This window comes from Perca flavescens, chromosome 7 (assembly GCF_004354835.1).
Source record: "Perca flavescens isolate YP-PL-M2 chromosome 7, PFLA_1.0, whole genome shotgun sequence".
NCBI lineage: Eukaryota > Metazoa > Chordata > Actinopteri > Perciformes > Percidae > Perca > Perca flavescens.
The window spans coordinates 12485401-12504084 of NC_041337.1; the positions used below are offsets into that span (position 1 = coordinate 12485401).

The window sequence follows — 18684 nt, forward strand, 5'->3', positions numbered from 1 at the left end:
CACCAACTAGTAGTAATGCAAAAATTAAAATACACCTGTTAGGGTAACACTCGATTTGTTTTGACACATTATAGCCTGTGATGGAAGAAGTATTGAGATATTTACTGAGATCTTGTATTACAAGCAAATCCTGCATGCAAACTAAGTAATGTTAGCATAGCAGCAACATTTACTTAAAATATCAAAAGTGCTCTATATGTAAAATAGCATCATTCAGAGTGTTATGTTTATGACATATATTGTTGGATTATTGTTACAAACATTTTAGCAATTTGATATACTGTTGCATTATATTCTATAAACTGATTATATGTTTTATAAAATGTTAATCTAAAAGGTAAGGAGTGACAATAGCTGTTACATAAATACAGTGTAGTAAAAATTACATTATTTCCCTTAGACATTTAGTGAAACAGGAAAGGGCCTTCCCCAAACTGTTGCCACAAAGTCAAAAGCAATTGGAACTAAGATAACTAGAAGAACATCCCTAGACCAAAAGCATAGTGTGGAACGTGGTAGCCACATACTTTTGGTCAGTTCATGTCTGTGCGTATGCATTTATATTGCTGTTATACCTAGGAAGAGTATTATTTGTATGACCATGTACTAAGGTGGACCAAATTAAAATGTTTTGCCGACCCTTGTTTTATTTTAAGTTATAAAACAATGAAAACAACTGAGCACAAAAAAAAAAAAAAAAAAACCTGTGGGATCACAAAGACAAGTTTTCTGGACACTATTTCTCAGCTCCAGATCCAAGAACAACAATTAGTAGAATTGAGGTAATTTGTTTAAACATATTTCAGAGGAAAAACATACATGGATTCCAAAATTGAGTGGCACTCCTCTTTAATTCTACAGATTATTTCATACAGAAAATATGCCACGTAACTCGTTGCAATCACAATTCTTTATTCTCTTAAAAAGAAACTAGCCTCACAGTGTCTAACTAATACACCATAACATTAAACAACCCTTTGTCTGTAAGATATGTGCTTATTTTGTAAAATAATGTTCATCAATACCAGATAATCTGGTACAACATTGTTTTTGCTCCTTTTCCTAGCTGGATCTCTGAGAGGACAGATGCCAAGAGAGAGATGGCCACGAAGGTGGGTAGCCTACTGAAGTCAGAATGGGCTTATAATTCTCAGTGTTTCTGTGCATCAAGCAAACACAATGACTCAGTCTGTACCCCAAAGATATTCCTAGATAAATTGCAGAAATCACTCAACCGTTGAATATTGCCTCGTCCACATGGTGGTTGAATAGCACATCCACATCATTTGCCTCCAGAGTTGCACCTTCTGGTCATTGTTTGTCCATTTTGTAGCCCTTTGGAACTCAGGAAGTAGTGGTAAACAAACTGTCTGAAGATCCCTGATCAGGTCATGCTCTCTTAATGTTCAGTATGCGGGCAAATAAAGGGATCCAGCTCTCAAATGATATGAAAAAGGAGAGGACTTTCCTACATTTGTCACAGTTATAAACTCTTAACGTACTGCACATACCCTGAATGCCTTACACAGATTGAATAGTTTCAGATCATTTGCAAGACCTATTTAAAGGAGTCCTGAAAATTCACTGGCAAGGATCTTTGTATATTTTTATATGTAAGAAGGCCATGCTTTTAGAGATTACACAGTAACAATAAAAGGTCTAATCTAATGCTTATGATTTATAGGTGTGTAATATTAACTTAGAAGCTAATATTACCGTTTGTATTATGGATGAGTGCAATAATAATAAAAACACAGCAAGAATGATGACCAGGACATGTAGCAAAGGGATGTTTAATGATTTCTTTGGACAATGAAATGCACATGTCCATTGTTGATGTAATACAAACAAGAGAATAAGAAAATCAACAACTTGGTGTTGTGTCAGCATTCCCAGTTCAACGTCATTTCTCGTTGATATTTCTCGTGTGATGAAAAAAAAAAAAAAAAGATTCAAAATGGAGCAGAACAAGATGTCTGGAGTGTCACGCAAAGACTGACCAGTAGGGGGAGAGCCAGCTCTTACTAAAAAAGAAAAACTAGTGCGTCAACCTACACTTGTGCATGGGTATCTGCTATGCCCAGTTCCACTCATGTACCCTTTGGCACTTGTATTTCCATCTGAGAAAACTGAAACGTGGAAAATATTCCAGTCCCATACTCAAAGTGTCATGAGTTGAGTCAGAGACAAGGCATAGCGTATCTGGAGTGAGCAGATGGTAACACAAACAAACTTGGCTGAGAATGTGCACACAGACTTCAGAATTCATGAGCAGATTAAATAAATAAAAAATTAAAATAAAATCACTTCGCATAAAAGCTTTAGCCAATGACACCAAAATGTTGATCATTGCCATCTTCTTGGCACAATATGAAGTCCCTCGCAGCACCATTGATTATTAAAAGTACAGAAGTTGAGACATAGTTAGGTCGACCTCATTTCAGATGAAAGTCACAAACGTGTCAAATGACATTAAAAAATTTAAAAAAAAAAAAAAAAAAAAATGTACCACAGTTCATTATAAACAAACGGGTGGGAGTTCAAGCTGCTAGAAAGGGCAGCGAAGGAGACCGGCGATTTAAGTAGCCAAATTAAGCCTGTACTTCATTGCACCAAACCTAATTTTTCTTACTGATGAACACAGAGTAGGCCAGGATTTAAAATATTGGTAATTTGCTCTGAAGCATTCAGCCAGTTAATTTGTGGTTACATAATAAATAATCGAGCCATAGTGGTTTTTACTGTTGAGTTTGTGTTCAACCTGAGATTTTAGTCATTTCAAGGGCAGTCAGTTCATAAAAGTAAAAAAAAAAAACATTCATCCTTCATGCTAAGAAAGTCATATTGGAAATGCTGAATTAAATAATTTAAGACTGGGTACCTACTGCATTGCTCGCTCTAATACGCTTTATTATTGCTATGCTAGTCCATATCCTTCCCGGTGGCAAGTAAACCCTGACCCTATCACACATAGTCTTGTTGAATGGGAATGCCATATCAAGTGGTGAATGTCTTGGTCCCCTGCATCGCATGAGGATGCAGTGAAAGTCAGAATGATTAGGGAAATGAAGGTGAGCAAACTTGATCTGAGGTGAATGGAAAGTGCAGTGATCAAGTCAACATGAGCTGTAAATGCATACAATTTCATACATTCCTCGGTAGCTCACTGGCAGGACAGTCATTCCTCACATCCCTTCACAAAAACAAAATAAATGTAAGACTTTAAACATAGGTATTCACAGACACAGACTGTGTAGTGCGTGTTTGTGAAAAGGAGAGGAAGAGAGAGGTGGCGTGAATGATTGCATCAAGTGCTAATATATCATGATAGTACATGTACTCAATCTATAAAAAAACTACCTTGGTACTGAACACTGACCTCTTTCTAACAAATAATCTTGTATACAACATTTACAAAATGAACATTGTAATAGTGTGATATTTATAATATATATGCTACTGCCTTCCTCTGGTTCTCTGCATTTTTAAACCCCTTAGAAGATTAACACCATCTTATAATTCGTACACAGTACAGCGTACGCACCACACCCAACGAGTGGCAGCCTAATACAAATAGAGTAGAGGAAGACTCTGTGGACAGTGAGTTCACCTGCATGTGTGTCCTGAGTGTGTGTGGGAGTGTGTGCGTGTGTGTGTGTGGTGTGTATGTGTGTATGTGTGTGGATGGTGGTTCAGCTCGTAAACCAGGCAGCCACAACTTTCTGGTAGACTCAGCAGTGAAGGGAGGTTTAAGAGAGAAAACTTCTGGGATACCAAGATTCTTCAGCTCACAAGGTACAGGATGTCCTTATCCAAGACACTTGCACATTTAAGACAGTCCTGAATATATTTTAGGAGATAATAATTATTATAATGTCAATAATAACAATAATATTAAACATATGTCAAGGTTATTTCTGTCCCATGGCAGCAGGGTGATAATCTGCATTATTCTGGATGGTTTCGTTGCCCTGTGATCCCTGCGTCTCTCCTGCCATCAGCTGTGTTGCTAGGAGGGATCGGCCTCTGTGCATCCGTTGTACGTCTGTGTGTTCGTCTCTGATCTGTCTGTGTGTTTGTGTCAATGAATGTCTGAAGGGAGTCCGGATTTTCCTCGATGATCTGTGCTGGTTCACTCTCAGAGGCGGGTCTGGGCCTCGGGGACGTAGATTTCGATGCTGTCGGCGCTTTCCGTGGCGGAGTTCTGCCGTACTGAAGCCGCGCGCTTTGCTGCCATCAAACGCTTCCTGGCTTCTTGCCGCTGTTTGTCTCCAGCCGAGTCCACGCTCCTGTCCTTCCCCGCTGACAGCTTGGGCTTAGTCTGCTTCTTTGGCACAGATGATGGAAGCTGCTTGTTTTCATCCTGAGGAAATCATGTCAAGAAGGAAAAAGGAATAAGGTACGATGTGGTGCAAGCTGGAAACACAACCTCCAGCAGTGTTGACGAACTCGCATTTGTAAGCCGTGAAGCACTTAAAATGGTAAATGGACTGCATTCATAAAGTGCTTTTGTAGTCTTAGTGACCACTCAAAGCGACACACACACACACACACACACACACACACACACACACACACACACACACACACACACACACACACACACACACACACACACACACACACACACACACACACACACACACACACACACACACACACACACACACCTCAAGGCTTGAGTTTAGGACTACAATTTAACGATTTTCATTACTGATTAATCTGCAGATTGTCTCAATTAATTGATTAGTCGCTTTGTCAGTAACTAAAATTTTGAAAACTGTCGTTATAATCCACCCACAGCCAATATTGACATCCTCAAATAGCTTGTTTTATCTGTCCAACAGTCCAAATCACAAAGACACTTCATTTACAATGATTTAAAGAGAAAATCAGCAAATCCCCACTTTTGAGAAGCTGACACCAGCTGATGTTTGGCTTTTTTTGCTTGTAAAATGACTGAAACTAATATATTGATTATCAAAATAACTTTAAATTAACTTTTGGTATAACGATTAATCAAAACAACTCTACTTGAGTAACTGCTCTCAACAAAAAAAAAAAAAAGAACTTGAGTATAATGAAAACTGTCTGGCACCAAACATCACCTTCTTCTCTGATTTCTCAGGAAGTTGCCAGTTGTTAGCCTTCAGTTGGAAGAGCTCATCAAACTTCATGCTGATGTCTTCTATTGAGAGTTGTAGCAGATCCCAAAACCCTGCGAGGTCCTGCGCTGTTGGTCGTGGGTTGGCATTTACGTTCTAGAGAGGAAAACGAGACAGTATAGAGAAGTGATGGATGAATGGCTTCGGCCAAATCAGAGAGAATTAATCACATTCTTCCCCCCCACACAGATGTCCTGGGCAGGGTCCCTTCAAGCAAATGGATGAAGAGAACAAACTTTCAGAGGTGATTACATTTCAACACTATTGGATCTGTAACAGAGAAAATCTGTCAAGAAGGAACAGCGGGACAATAAAGTCAAGTGAACAAAAACCTATCACAGTAAATCTAGACTAGATAAATCCTCTAGATAAAAAGGATTACATTTTTGCCATTTCCTCTCTAGATGTAATGTAATGGGAAGACTGTGTGTTAGTGTGTGCAGGACAAATGATGTTGGCAAGAGAAAGATGAAAGAAAACTGGGCTAGTAAGAGTTTGAGAGGCTAACAAAATCACATCGTAAGTAGGGTAGTACATCAAGAGAGAGATTCAATAGGATGTAATGAAGCCACTCACCAAGTTCTCATTACAGAGCCCTCTGAACTGCTCAAACTTCTTTGTCATGAGGAGCTGAGCACTGCCTACTGCACTACGGATCGTCCCCAAAACTGCGAAAGAGAAGAATATGATAAATCATCAACAGGTTGTGTAGAGATAATAAAAACATTTTGAGTTTAAAGAAAAGATACGTAACGCTGCAAAAAGAGATTTGAGATCCAGAGTACAGACAAAAGTCCTTTTTGTACTTGAAAGACACAGTTTGAGAGCTCGACCAAGACATAGGAGTAGGGGACTATGTAGAGTGTATCCCTGTTGTCTAATAATGGAATATTTAGGTTAACATTTACCAATTAACATTCTGACAGTAAACGATTTCTTTTTAGAATATATTAACTCAATCTTGGGGAAGATTACAAATTACTCTTTATACAGCTATTTTACGCCTTAAATATTCGTATGTAAATAGAAATTCATAATTCAGGTCCACAGAGAGAAGAAAGAATGATAATTGGATGGAGCCGCTACATCTAGTCTGCTCCTTGCTCATTTATATTTAAAAAGACACTGCAGAGATAGATCTGCCTAAAAGCCTGAGTGGTATTCTGGGAGATGAAAAAGTGAAAGGACTCTGCAGTTGCTGTTACAGCTAAAACAAAGTACTCCCCTTCCAAAGAGCAGCGTTGCGGTGAGTCGATGGCAGTAATGACTGCGTTGTGCTGAAGTCTCGTTGTCAACGTGGACAAGGCCTGACCTAATCCCCTGTCTGTGGACCTCACTAACAGGGACATCATTTAAATTCTTCATGTTACTGACTTGACGAGCTCTTTACTGTACACTTTGAGATGTCTGATCTAGAAAGGTTCTTTATAAATAAACCTTAATTACTTTTTCAAGAATAGGGCATTTGACTTTGAAGACTTCATATCTAAAATCATTATGACTAAAGGCCCATTTTGGCAGTGTCAGGCCTACTGCCACTCTCTGAACTGGAGTATGGCCGACCCTGATTTGCATGTAGCCCGGCAAAACCAAATAGATTGCGATGAGATTTGTGATCTGGCCAACAGAACCTTATTTGCATAAGGGTAAATGAAAGGGTCATGTATTACATGCAGTTCTATCACTTACCCTCCTCTGACAGATTGTTGTCTTTGGTCTCCTGCTCCATCTGCTGACACCAGCCCTCCATGCGCCCCGTTTCCGCCTGCAGCAGCTTCAGAAACCAGTTACCGTCTCGGAGGCAAGCTGGCGTACCGGGCTGAACAGCGTCTCCTTGGATGCTGCAGTTTCCGGTCTCCAGGCTGGGATCTGGCGGTGGAAGCGAGGAGGGGTCCAAAGCTGGGTCCAGAGTCTCCGGGGGCGAGGTGGATATCCTGGATGGGGCTGAGGTGTGTTTAAGGGGCTGCTGTTCCATGGCTTTGTCCTGTCTGCAAGGTGTGGTGGCATTCCCTGTTTGACTGTTGGCGCAGTTGGCTGTGTTGTTTTCTGTGGGTGCGGCATCCTGGGACTCCTGAGGCTCAGTCTCTGTATTCTGTCTGGAGGCCATGCTGCTATCCCGGCTGAGACTGCAGAGACATGCATAAACATCAGCTTCTGACTGACAGTTAAATAAATAGCGACAATGAAGTGATGTGTCAAACATGTTCCACGGTAAAAGTTGCCCGTCAGTGAGCTTAACTCACAGGACATTATGGCAGCTGATGGTGCAGTACCATCTATTGAGAGAGGGCACAAAGTCAGAAAATACACGATATCGAGGAGGGAATTAGCAACAATTCAGGGATAGAACATAAAAGCCTAGTAGACTGCTGCCTTGGAGATAACGACAAGGTGAAAAGGAAGCAGGCTGTCATACAAATGTGAATAAGGGAAATTACAGGGCACTGGGAAAGTTTAAATGCTGCATTTTCATCTCACTACAGTCAAAACAAGAGTAATAGGACATCAATCAGAGTCCTGGGCTGATGCCAGGCTGACTGCTGAATGACCCTAGCAACAGTGCTGCAAAGACTGCAGACTTGCCAGCCTAATGGGCAAAAGAAAGAATGACAATGTGATTGTGTGCAGTTATGTAGGGAAAGGCAGGAGAAGACAGTGCATTCAGACAGACAGGACGTCTAGGGCGGAGGCACCATGTGGAGCTTTACTTGTAAACAAATCATGTTTAAGTTCAGTGTTAGTGACCCTCCTCCGATGTGTTGAATGCATTTTATTTTTTAATAAACCATTTGCAAAAGCCAATTTATTTAGCATTTTAAATCGTGCATCGGTCACATCCATGTTAAAACATGGCTTGATAGCACAACTAGTGTAAAACTCCACAAGGTACCTTTAGGATTTTCTGATTTAAATGCAAAGTATATTAAAATATGGGACATGTACATTAACATTAAGTATAAGAGTGGTTGGATTTTGGCTGTACTTTAACCCATAGCACTACGCACACGCTCAGCAAGAAGTGTACAAAAATGGAGGAATAGAGAATGAAAATCAAGATGCCATGTGAAGTCACCAGCTTATTATAGCTCAATACACTTATTAAGAGCAATATTAACATATGTATAGGTTGATATCCTGTCTTCTAATATCGAGTACAAGTGGTCTTCAGAGACCATCACAGCATGCTGTGATGATCTCTGAAGACCACTTGTGGCCATTATTCACGGTTACATCAAATTTGAATGTAGACTTACGGCCTGCCGTTCTCCACTTGAACTCCAATTGACTGAAATTTAAGGGGTGCAGTCAGGGGTAGAGGTTCTTCTTTTAAGACTGGCAGAATGCAATCCACCTAAAACAAATCATGGGCAACAGAAAACCAGTCAAATACAACTGTGAATGTGGCTTTAGTCCCCTCCCAGGATCATTATACAACAGATGAAGTACAACTCTCAATAAAAGTAGACAATTCTTACCTGAATTCCAATAGAGGACAGTTTCCTCTTGGTTGCTGTGGGGGGCTGCTCTATGGTGAAACCAAAGCTCAGGGTGTCATTTTGGGACTGGGTAGATGTGGAAGTGCTGGTAGTGGCAACAGTGGTGGTGGTGGTGGTGGGAGGAAGGTCACGAGGGGCTGGAACAGGATGTACAGAGCCTGCAGCGGGTGCAGGGGTTGCAGCAGGGACAGGGACTGGTGGAGGTCGGGCCCCCTTAGCCAGACTGCCCGTGCGGATGCTACAGAGACTGTCAGAGGAGTTGCTGCGTCCTGACTGGCTGTTGGCCTCACTGCCGCGGTCCTGCTGGTCAAGGTATATGTCTTGGGCTGACTCTGTGCTGCTCTGCAGCGTCACTGAGATGAGGGGCTTGGATATAGTGCGGGGTGGGACAGGAGGAGGAGCCTTCCTATTGCTGACTGCTGACGGGAAAAGAAGAAAGAAAACAGAGAGCTTAGAATAAGAAATCTGCTCTTCGTCACTTAAAAGAAAGAACGCAAAAGTAAAATAAAGCTGCGCTACTAGACATAATCCAGCTGGTGCCAAAATGCAAAACCATAAACATCTGAAAAACACTTTGCACTGCACTTTGCCCTTACTGCTGCCTCTATCAGGTTTCACTAAAGCTACCTCTATGTTTCCTGTTAACCTGCTGGTGGTTGTGTTCCATTGACGTCAGTCTGTCTCTGGGGATCTTCCTTTACATGCCACACCTTCACAGTCCTTTTTATCAACCAAAAAAAAAAAAAAAAAAGTCCCTTTTGTGCTTACCTGCATTTTCAACACCAAAGATGGACCATAAATGAAAACACGGTTGTTTTTTTCCTTTCATACACACTGGCCATGCGTGACATGTTTCAGTGGATGGACAGTTCTATCTAAATCAGAATCTTTGAAAACATCACATCTCCACATAGTCCTCCTAGTCATAGTTTAGTTCTAAAGTCCTAGTGCGCCACGGAGCGTCTCCCCAGAAGAGAACGCTGTACCAGCATCTGGATGTTTAGGCGACTTTGCCAACATTCATGCCTGCCATGCTGTTATTTGTACAATGATACAGCTATGAAAAAATAAATAAATAAAAACTAGCAACTTTACTGTGTTGGATCACGGTCATTGAGCTCTCTGTTTTAGCTACAGAGTGAGGCATCACACTTCTGTACCATCGTTGTTGGGAGTCGCACATGCGCAGTAAGTACTGCTAGCTTGTCAGTTGAGTATGAGGGTGTGCCATGCTAGCAGTTAGGTGAGCATCATTGTGTGTTACAAAGTGATGCACGTTCATCACGGAAGTAAAGGCTGGACTACAATAGCGCTGTTTGGAGCAGTTTGTGAACGGAGATGGTAAGTCCCTTTGGGTGGACTTTGGGCTTTTTCACGTTGTAAACCTATAACATTCACAAAAAAGATGTATAACACAATAGAGGAAAGGGGAAAAGCCAAAAAAAAGCATAATATGAGCACTTTAAATGAAAACTGCCTCGATATCGATATTGCGACGATATTGTATGGTTGACAATTGATGCTCTCACAAAATATTTACTCATCAGTATTATATAGTATATATTTACCCACTTAATGACTAAGGGGGTAAAGGCAAATAAAAGAACAGCTAGAACACTCTGGTAAGTTCAGAAAATCACTTTACTGCAACGCAGCCTTCAAAACCAGGAAAAGACAATAGTTTTCATATTATGATATCCAAAATGTAAGATGATATCCAGCCTCATATATCATGATAATATTGATGCATGCCCAGCCTACTGTACACTACCTGCTCAGCTCCAAAAAGCAGACAGACACTGGTAGCAACTAGCATTTAGCTGCTAAAGAGACAGATATTTCCTTCAGGAGTTAGAGATCAAAGACAGAGCTAAAAGAGAGCGAATATTGGACTTGCGTTCGACAGATGGACAGCAACAAGACTCCAAATGAATGATAATGTTGCTCCGTAACTGCTAGATGTGTAAATAAGCAAATGTTCCCCCATATCGACATAAAAAGGTGATCATATGTCAATGTTGTGTTTACAACTTATTTGCATGTTTCTATGACATAAAGTGCACAAATTCATCCTAAATGTTCTTAATGTTATGAATGATGTGAAATGCACCATGTCTCTATACATCTGCAACCTTTTAGATGTTTAATTCACACAATCCATTAGTAAATAAACTTAACTATCATGTTGATGGTCAACAGATGACATACAATATAAAACACTGATTTGACTTTTAATGAAATTACTCACTAACAATTGCACTGTATTACTTTAAATCAGAGCCATCAAATGGTAGACTACTTAACATAAGTGTGACATTTTGATGCTGACAGACATATGAACCTTGCTAGATTCACACACCCTTTCAACAGCAACTGAAATGAGGCCAAAGACAATCTGACTCAGGGATAAGGAACTGGACTGGTGCCTCTTTTTCTGTCATCAGTCTGACTGCAGGGTTGTGGTGGTTGTACAACAACATGAGAAACCAGGAAAAACCACCGGCTTTCTTCAAGAATTGAGAGGATGTTGAGTCGGTTTTGTGTAGATGCTATTTAAACAGCTGGCTGACTTTCAACATATGGACTAAAAACAAGCTGGAAAACAAACAGAAGACAAATACTTTTACTCAATTACAGCCTTCGCTGACACATGATGGATGAAATATTTCTTTAAAATTACTTGACCAAGAAAGTAAATAAAGGCTCACCGCTTTGGATCAATAATGAAAATGTAGAGTTTATTATCTCCGGTAGTGGTTTCAATCTTAGTAGCAAAAGTAACACCCTGCAATTGTGAGGGTGCTGCACTTCTGTCATCAGCCGGTGAATCATAGCACCTTAAAGCCCTCATTTAAATCCCACCAACATACACAAACATGGCTTTGGAATCCACTCCATGCAGTTCACAAGTCGCTCATACAGCCCTGACTGACCTCCCCTCTCAAAGAACATATCCAACCAACAATGGAACATTTATTCCCAAAGACTGAGACACTTCTTTAAGTACTCATAGCACAGATGCATGACATTCCCAAAGTTAATTATCATGTTCTACTACACCCAGAGTCAACACACGTCTCTATCCCATTTGCTGTGTCTACAAGGCTGCACTGCATCTCTTACTCATACACAGAGCTATAAAGTTGTTTGCACTGTAATCGATCACCTCTTTTTGCCAAATATCCACACATGCAATTCCTGCTCGGCTCTACAATAACACAACTTATGCGAAACGACAAACAAATAGGCTTAATGCTGTTTACGACCAGTCCTAGTGAAGTGGGCTAGTTACAGATTATTCACACCTTTAGTAAAGAGCACAATCCATTTTGCTGTCCTAGTGCAATATGCAGTGTGATGGCTGGCTCCATATCCCCTACCTAGGGGCTCAGTGCCAAGAGGTGATTATGAGATGGATGAGCTGCCCAGACCCTGGACCTCAGGGGCAGGACCTGCTAATAGCTTTCAACTCAACCTTTTATTTTACTTGTTCAGAATCCTAAAAGGTAACCCCACCTTCAAATCATAACACGTTTCTTTGTCACAATCAATGCCTGACCAATGAATGAGCATAAGGCCAATTTAAAGATATAATTGTTTAATTAATCAATCACTGTACATAATTTTTTGCGTTTTACATGTTTTGCCTAATCATTTTGTTTAATTCACATGCGTCAATTATTGAAAATGATTATTCAATGCCCGATTTACGTGGGCTGTGCTGCAAAAATAGCCCATATAATTAGTTTTAAATAAATCCGTCATCGAACTTGCCTTTTATATTATGTAAGATTTTAATGATTCGTTAAATTGCTTAGTCCAGCGTTTAAAGGAAACATGTCAGCTAGGCTAATAAAAGAATGAGAAAAAGAATTCCTGCTTTACGTTGACAAGTTATGTGGACAGCAGCTGTCTGTGAATCACTTATTTGAGGGGCCCAAATGCTTCCTCTCGCAATTACAACCCTGTCAACACTGCTATGATCAAATGTTAACTAAGTTGGATCACTTATGAAAGCACTGCAGTCTCTGACCCAGGATATGCTCTGGCTCCATCAGCAGGTCCGTCTGAGAGCTATCAGATGACCACTAATGGGCCCTCCACAGCAGGTTAAAAAAAAATTGAGTGTACATGATTTGACTATTTTCAATGCTGTTGCCATTAGCATTGTTTACAAAACAAAAGCAGGACTAGCTTCTAGTCCATTTTAGGTGAGACTGTTGCGTGGTCTGGTAAGGTTTGGGTTAAATACTGCTGAGCTCATTCTTGAGCGATTTTGACTATAGTCAAGTGTGTTAATTAGGCTGCAGAGAACTTCTTTGCGAGTGGAGACAAGCGTGTTCAACATTAGTTTCTACTGGACCAGCAAGCTCAATATATACAAAAGCCAAGCACGCACCCAAACTTAAAAAACAGTATTGTAGCCTTGTCTGAATGATGAGCCTTTGTGAAACTCTGGATATGAGCCAAGTATCATGAAAAGAGGTGGTAGCAGAAGCTCTGTCCAAGATTAGCAGTCTTATTGTAAAATAGAATGGCAGGCTGACAGGCTGGGGGAGTCGCAGACTGAGAGATTAGACCAGGACACATGGCTGAGCATGACTTCTGACAAACAGATTAAGCACACAAGGCACACCATTCAGCAAACTATGTTATATTCAAATCTGACCAGTAAGCTGGCCTGTGCTATATTAACTGCAAACGTTGGCATATAAAATAAAGCTTTGCTCTAGCCCAAGAATTAATCTCATGTCAGCTGGGAAAACTATAGCATTATGTACTGGAAAACTGCTGAAATTACAAATATACTATGTGTACATAGTACTAGGGGGTCAATTCCTATGGTGATGCCAAACAACGTCAAATCTTTTGCAGCGCCCCAGGATTGCGTATAGGGTTTTCCTTCAAATTTGAATCACTGTGTAAATTTAAATGATAAATTGATGCCATTTGGTTCTCACCCCACTGCTGGTGCTTATAATTGGTGTATTACATGATTTATATTCATTTTGTTGACACCTCAGTTCCAAAAATCTGATTTGGAATAGGTAACGTTTTTCACAATAGCTTCATGAATAAGAGAAACAAGCTCGAAGGTATGCGTAAAAAGGCAGCAAATCATTGAGCACTGTGGACAGACTTCATGACAGAGAGGGCTATCTGTTGAGACGGAAAGACAGGCAGGCTGCCTTTTAGCAGACAATGCTGAAATACCCCTAGGGAAAAAAATAAACCATTACCAAACACAGAGCAAGAGAGTGACAACACCAAAAACGGGAAATAAAAACAAACACCTTAAATTTCATTAGGAGTAAGACAATTTGTTCTCCTTTACGTGCTACTATGGCTAGTATTCCAAATGCAATATAAAATGGTTCCATAAAAAAAAATGAAAGAAGAAAGAAAACACCTTGTCTTGAGGACAGCCATTCAAATTGAGACAAATTCCCAATAATGTTGTCCTTCCTTTGCACTTCTGGAGACTTGGTTTGTCCATTCTTATCTGCTGTATAGTCTGATATCCTTAATATATCCTTATCCTCCTGTGGTCCTTAGTCTGACCTGCTGGACTGAGGCAACAGTCTGGGTTACAGCCTAATCAGCTGATAAAAAGACAGGTGCTGCTTCTGATGACAAACCTTTCAGGATGAGAAACTGGGAGCTTTATCAAGATAGAGTATTGTACCTGAGCAACTTTTAATTTATTTTGAGACTGTATTGCAAAAAAAAAAAAAAAAAAAAAAGACCAGAAATGCTTTTTGGAAGGAGTTAAGTTTAGTTTAGCCTACTTTCAATTAGTTGTTTTGTCCACAAAATGTCAGAAAATTGTGAAAAAAGGTTTACTGTCACAAAAGACAAAGAAAAGCAGCAAATCCTCAAAACTGAGAAGCTGGAACAACAGAGTATTTGGCATGTTTGCTTAAAAATGACCCAATGATTAATCAATTATCAAAAGAGATGCAGACTATTTTTCTGTCTATTGACTAATCGATTATTTGTTTAAAGCTCTATGACAAATTCTAATTAACATAGCATACTGTCATACTCTAATACACAAAGAGTGTTTGATATAATATGTAATAAACTTACATTATACCAAGTGTATTCTTTTTAGTGGCTGCCAAAACCACTGTGGTGCAAAATAAATGTTTCCATCTATGTTAAAGTAGTTCTCTAATTAGTGCAGGAAATGTACAGGCCTTGACTGTACTGTCTAACCATGTTAACTAATAGTTCCACACACACACACATCATCAGGAAGCCTGCCTGCTGTTGACCTTACTGTGAAACTACAGTTGCTTCGCCCATTCAGTCAAGAGATTACCTCATCAATGAGAGTGAGAGGAAGAGTGTGTAATACTGTGGAGGATGACTCACAGTCTATCCATGGTGATACACAGACACACCATGGCTTGTGTAATATGGTGCTGGATACAATGAACATGCCTTGTTGCCACAATGAAGCTTCAAAGACAGTGTTTCTGATGATACCCAGCAACCTGCTAGGATAATTTTAAACTTTGAAAGACCAAAGAAAATAAATAAGTTCCTAAACATAAGTTAGTATTTAATGCCTAACATGATGTGCTGAATTCCCCTAACCAATCGAAATAATAGAGTCAGTGAGCATAGAAAAGGGACATGGGTAATGCTATTGTGAGTGATCTTATCACTCCTTTTGTTTGCACATCCGTCTCTTGTCAGGTGGTCCTTTTCATAAAAGCCCAGTGAAGTGTCCTAACTGCAAAGCACTACACAGGGCAGGAAGCTGATACATTATTGATTGTGTCCTCAGGTCTCAACACATGGTAGCTAGCTACAGAATGAAAAATGGCCCATGAAACTGTGGACCAAAAATAGCCACTCCAGTTATGGCAGTTGAGGTAAAAATCTTTTTTGAAAGTTAGGTTTTTAGACACTAAATTGATCTCCGCACATCATGTCTTTAAAACACAGTTGGAGTCAACTCAATATTATCTTCCAACAATCAATGTTAAACTTAAAAAAAAGAAAAAGAAAAGAAATTGTACTTTGTACCTGATCAGGAGAAAGCCATGCAAGAGACATATAATGTGCAGCAGTAAAAAGTAAAAAGATTTGACTTTTGCAAATCCAGATAAATATTTTGCACACCCTGCACAAAACCGTGCGGTTAGGCTATTTTCTACACATTTAATAGTGTCTACATATTTTTTATTGTAATATTTCTATGATATATTTAACTGTTGCAGTATTTTTGCTCTAGTGTTCCTATTTCTCTGTATGCACCAAATACATCAAGGGAAATGCCATGCAAGTGAAAACTTACTTTAGCAATGAATCTCATTCTGATTTTGACTTATAAGTTAAGCTCAACGTGATTCATAGCTTCCTCCATGCCTCTGAGCTCAGATCACTGTCACATGTTGAGCCTGGAGTAGGAGAGACGTATCGTTTAACGTTAACGGCACTTTACTCAATTTGACAGTTAATGTTAATCCAAAAGATCACATGTAAAATAAACAAAATACTCTATCAGTCCGATGTTGATGCGACTTCACAATATGTATAATGGGTTTTTTCCGTTTTAATGAGTGATCCGTGCCAGTAAGTTACGACTTAAAACATCTCTGACATTAAACTATTTGGCAAAGTAAGATCGCTTATAATATTAACCAATGTGAGCTATCTGCTGTAAAAGACGTGGACGGTTGGGTCAGCCTAACTAGCGTTACCTACCGAGCTGTCCATACTATCTTACCAATGATGTTGACGCCTTAGCTACTGTTAGCTTTTGCTACTAGCCAGTGAACGCTCATTACGGTGGGATCTCACACAGGGCTTTTAACGTTGAGTGACAACGTTAACGTTAGCCAGAGGCATTATATAGTAGAGATGGAGGAGAGCCAACAGAGAGGAGCTGCTACCGGTAGCTTTGTACCTCGTTACCACCAGTCTAACAAAAGCAACCACATTACGGTCTAACGTTACCTGCCTCGCCTGCTTGCTAACGATTCGTATTAAGGTTTCATCCTTTCTTCATCCACGTTAGCTAACGTTAGCTAACCTACCGTACCATTAACGTTAGCTCACGTTAGCTTGCCGTTGCTAGCGTACCGACAACAATTGACAGTCTAAACATTTACACCCAATCGGAGAAAAAGCGACACAATCTTACTGTATGGCGGTTGACTCGTAAAATCCTTATTTTTTGGTCATCCATGAAATGCAGACAAGATGCAGACGGGCTCAGTATCCTGCCGTAAGACACACACAACGGTGCTGTGAAGAAAAGATTTGTAGTCCACGCCCTTGACGACGAGGATTGGAGTCCACGTTTTCTCCGTTACTGCTCTCTGCGAGCGACTGGTCAGTTCTGGTCTTCGATGTAATCGAACAGAAACGTGATTGGTTTAGGTCTCTGTATGACGTGTTTGTGAATGTCTTCGCGATAGGTGCGTTTCATTTTGGTCCCTGGCACCGCGGGAAAGGACAGTCTGGTCTTGACAAGCTCATACATATTCGATCCATTGTGGCCGCCTGCCCTGAACAATGGAGCTCTATTTAAATCGAGTCGTTTCCAGTTTTTATCCCGTTTTTGTTTTGACGAGGATGTTATTCAGTCTTTATGGCAATCAAGACAAAAACAAAAAAACTCCTGGATTACACAAAATCAGACAATGTTTTGTAAAACGAATAAGCCTATATGATATATTTGCAATTGCCAGTTAACATAAATAAATAGATACTTCCTCCTAGTTGTTCATGTAAGTTTGGGTTATATTCGTAAGGAACCAGTACATATAGCCTATAGTGTATATATAGCAAATAACTGAAAATAACAGTATCAAACGATTATAATAACAGTAGATATTCATTGTGTGAGGCAAAAGTACACTGTAAATATAGTTTTTTAATATATGAATGTTTAATGCATTAAGACATGTGAAGCAATAATACACAACACTAGTATGACTAGAATTGCAATTTATCATATAGGTACCCAGAAAGAATACTATTGGTTTGTACGATCATTTAGGTCATCTTTAATATGCTAATGATGATAAACATAATTAACCTGTATCACATTTGGACTCTTTACAAAATGTAACTAATCCTGCCATATCCTATATTTTATTCTTAATTGTTAGATATATCTCACAGCTTCAGGCTACGTTATTCAGTCATAAGAGAATTACACCCGTCAGAAAAAAGAGCTGAAGAAGAATTACATATTTTTGTTTTTCATATTAAATGCCCTAATTTACTTCATGCATTCACGTCCAAATTATTGGCACTTCACTTCAACACAAACACAATATAACTCGACAAAAAAAACATTTAAAACCCAAAACAATAAAAAAAAGTATTAATTTCCAGCAGCATTTGTGTGACTGCTCACATCATTCTCAAAAAAAAACAGAATTTTATAAATGCCTATCTACAATATAAAGATGCTCAATGGAGACATTATTGCAGACTGAGTGTTGAAAACCCAACAGTTATCATTTGAAAAGGAAGGATGGTTGGAAATTTGACATAAATCAAACAACATACTGAAAAGCGATACACAGATTTGGTGGCAACAAAGTGGAGTCAAACTTTTCAAGTTCTACTTTTCACAATAATGATTGCATGGAAAATGTCCTGCTTTCCTGTTACTATATGCATTTATTTATCAATTCAGAAAAGTGCTGTTGTTGCCCAACTCCGCATCACTGTTGATGTATGAATATTTTGTCATGGACTTTTGTAAGAATTATTCTTATACCAACTTTGCACAAAAACTATTTTCTATTATTATCTACATCTCATGTGTCACGCATTTTGTATTCCAGAGCTTTCTTTCTTTCAGCACAGAGATCATCCACAACAAAGCAAACTAATTAAGCAAGACACAACTCTGTTAATCTAAGTTAAAAGGTGACATTTTATTTAATCCTTTTGGGAAAACAATTGTACCTATAGCAAAGACAGAAATATGCTATACTGTTTAGAGTTGTGTCTGTGCTATGAATATGAAATTGTTAGTTAGTGTACTT

The 18684-nt window shown here is 39.4% G+C and overlaps 1 protein-coding gene across 2 annotated transcripts in view; it reads right to left on the bottom strand.

Annotated features, from left to right (window-relative positions):
• Positions 1-1940: 1940 nt before the first annotated feature.
• dlgap4a (discs, large (Drosophila) homolog-associated protein 4a) overlaps positions 1941-18684 on the bottom strand; it is an 81529-nt gene continuing 64785 nt past the window's right edge. For both annotated transcript variants that reach the window (XM_028583717.1, XM_028583718.1), the window contains 6 exons: positions 8642-9078; positions 8420-8517; positions 6855-7291; positions 5742-5833; positions 5109-5261; positions 1941-4363 (listed from right to left, as the gene is read on the bottom strand). In XM_028583717.1, the coding sequence (XP_028439518.1) occupies positions 4139-4363; positions 5109-5261; positions 5742-5833; positions 6855-7291; positions 8420-8517; positions 8642-9078 (1442 nt within the window). In that variant the 3' untranslated portion in view covers positions 1941-4138. The remainder of the gene's footprint in view (positions 4364-5108; positions 5262-5741; positions 5834-6854; positions 7292-8419; positions 8518-8641; positions 9079-18684) is intronic.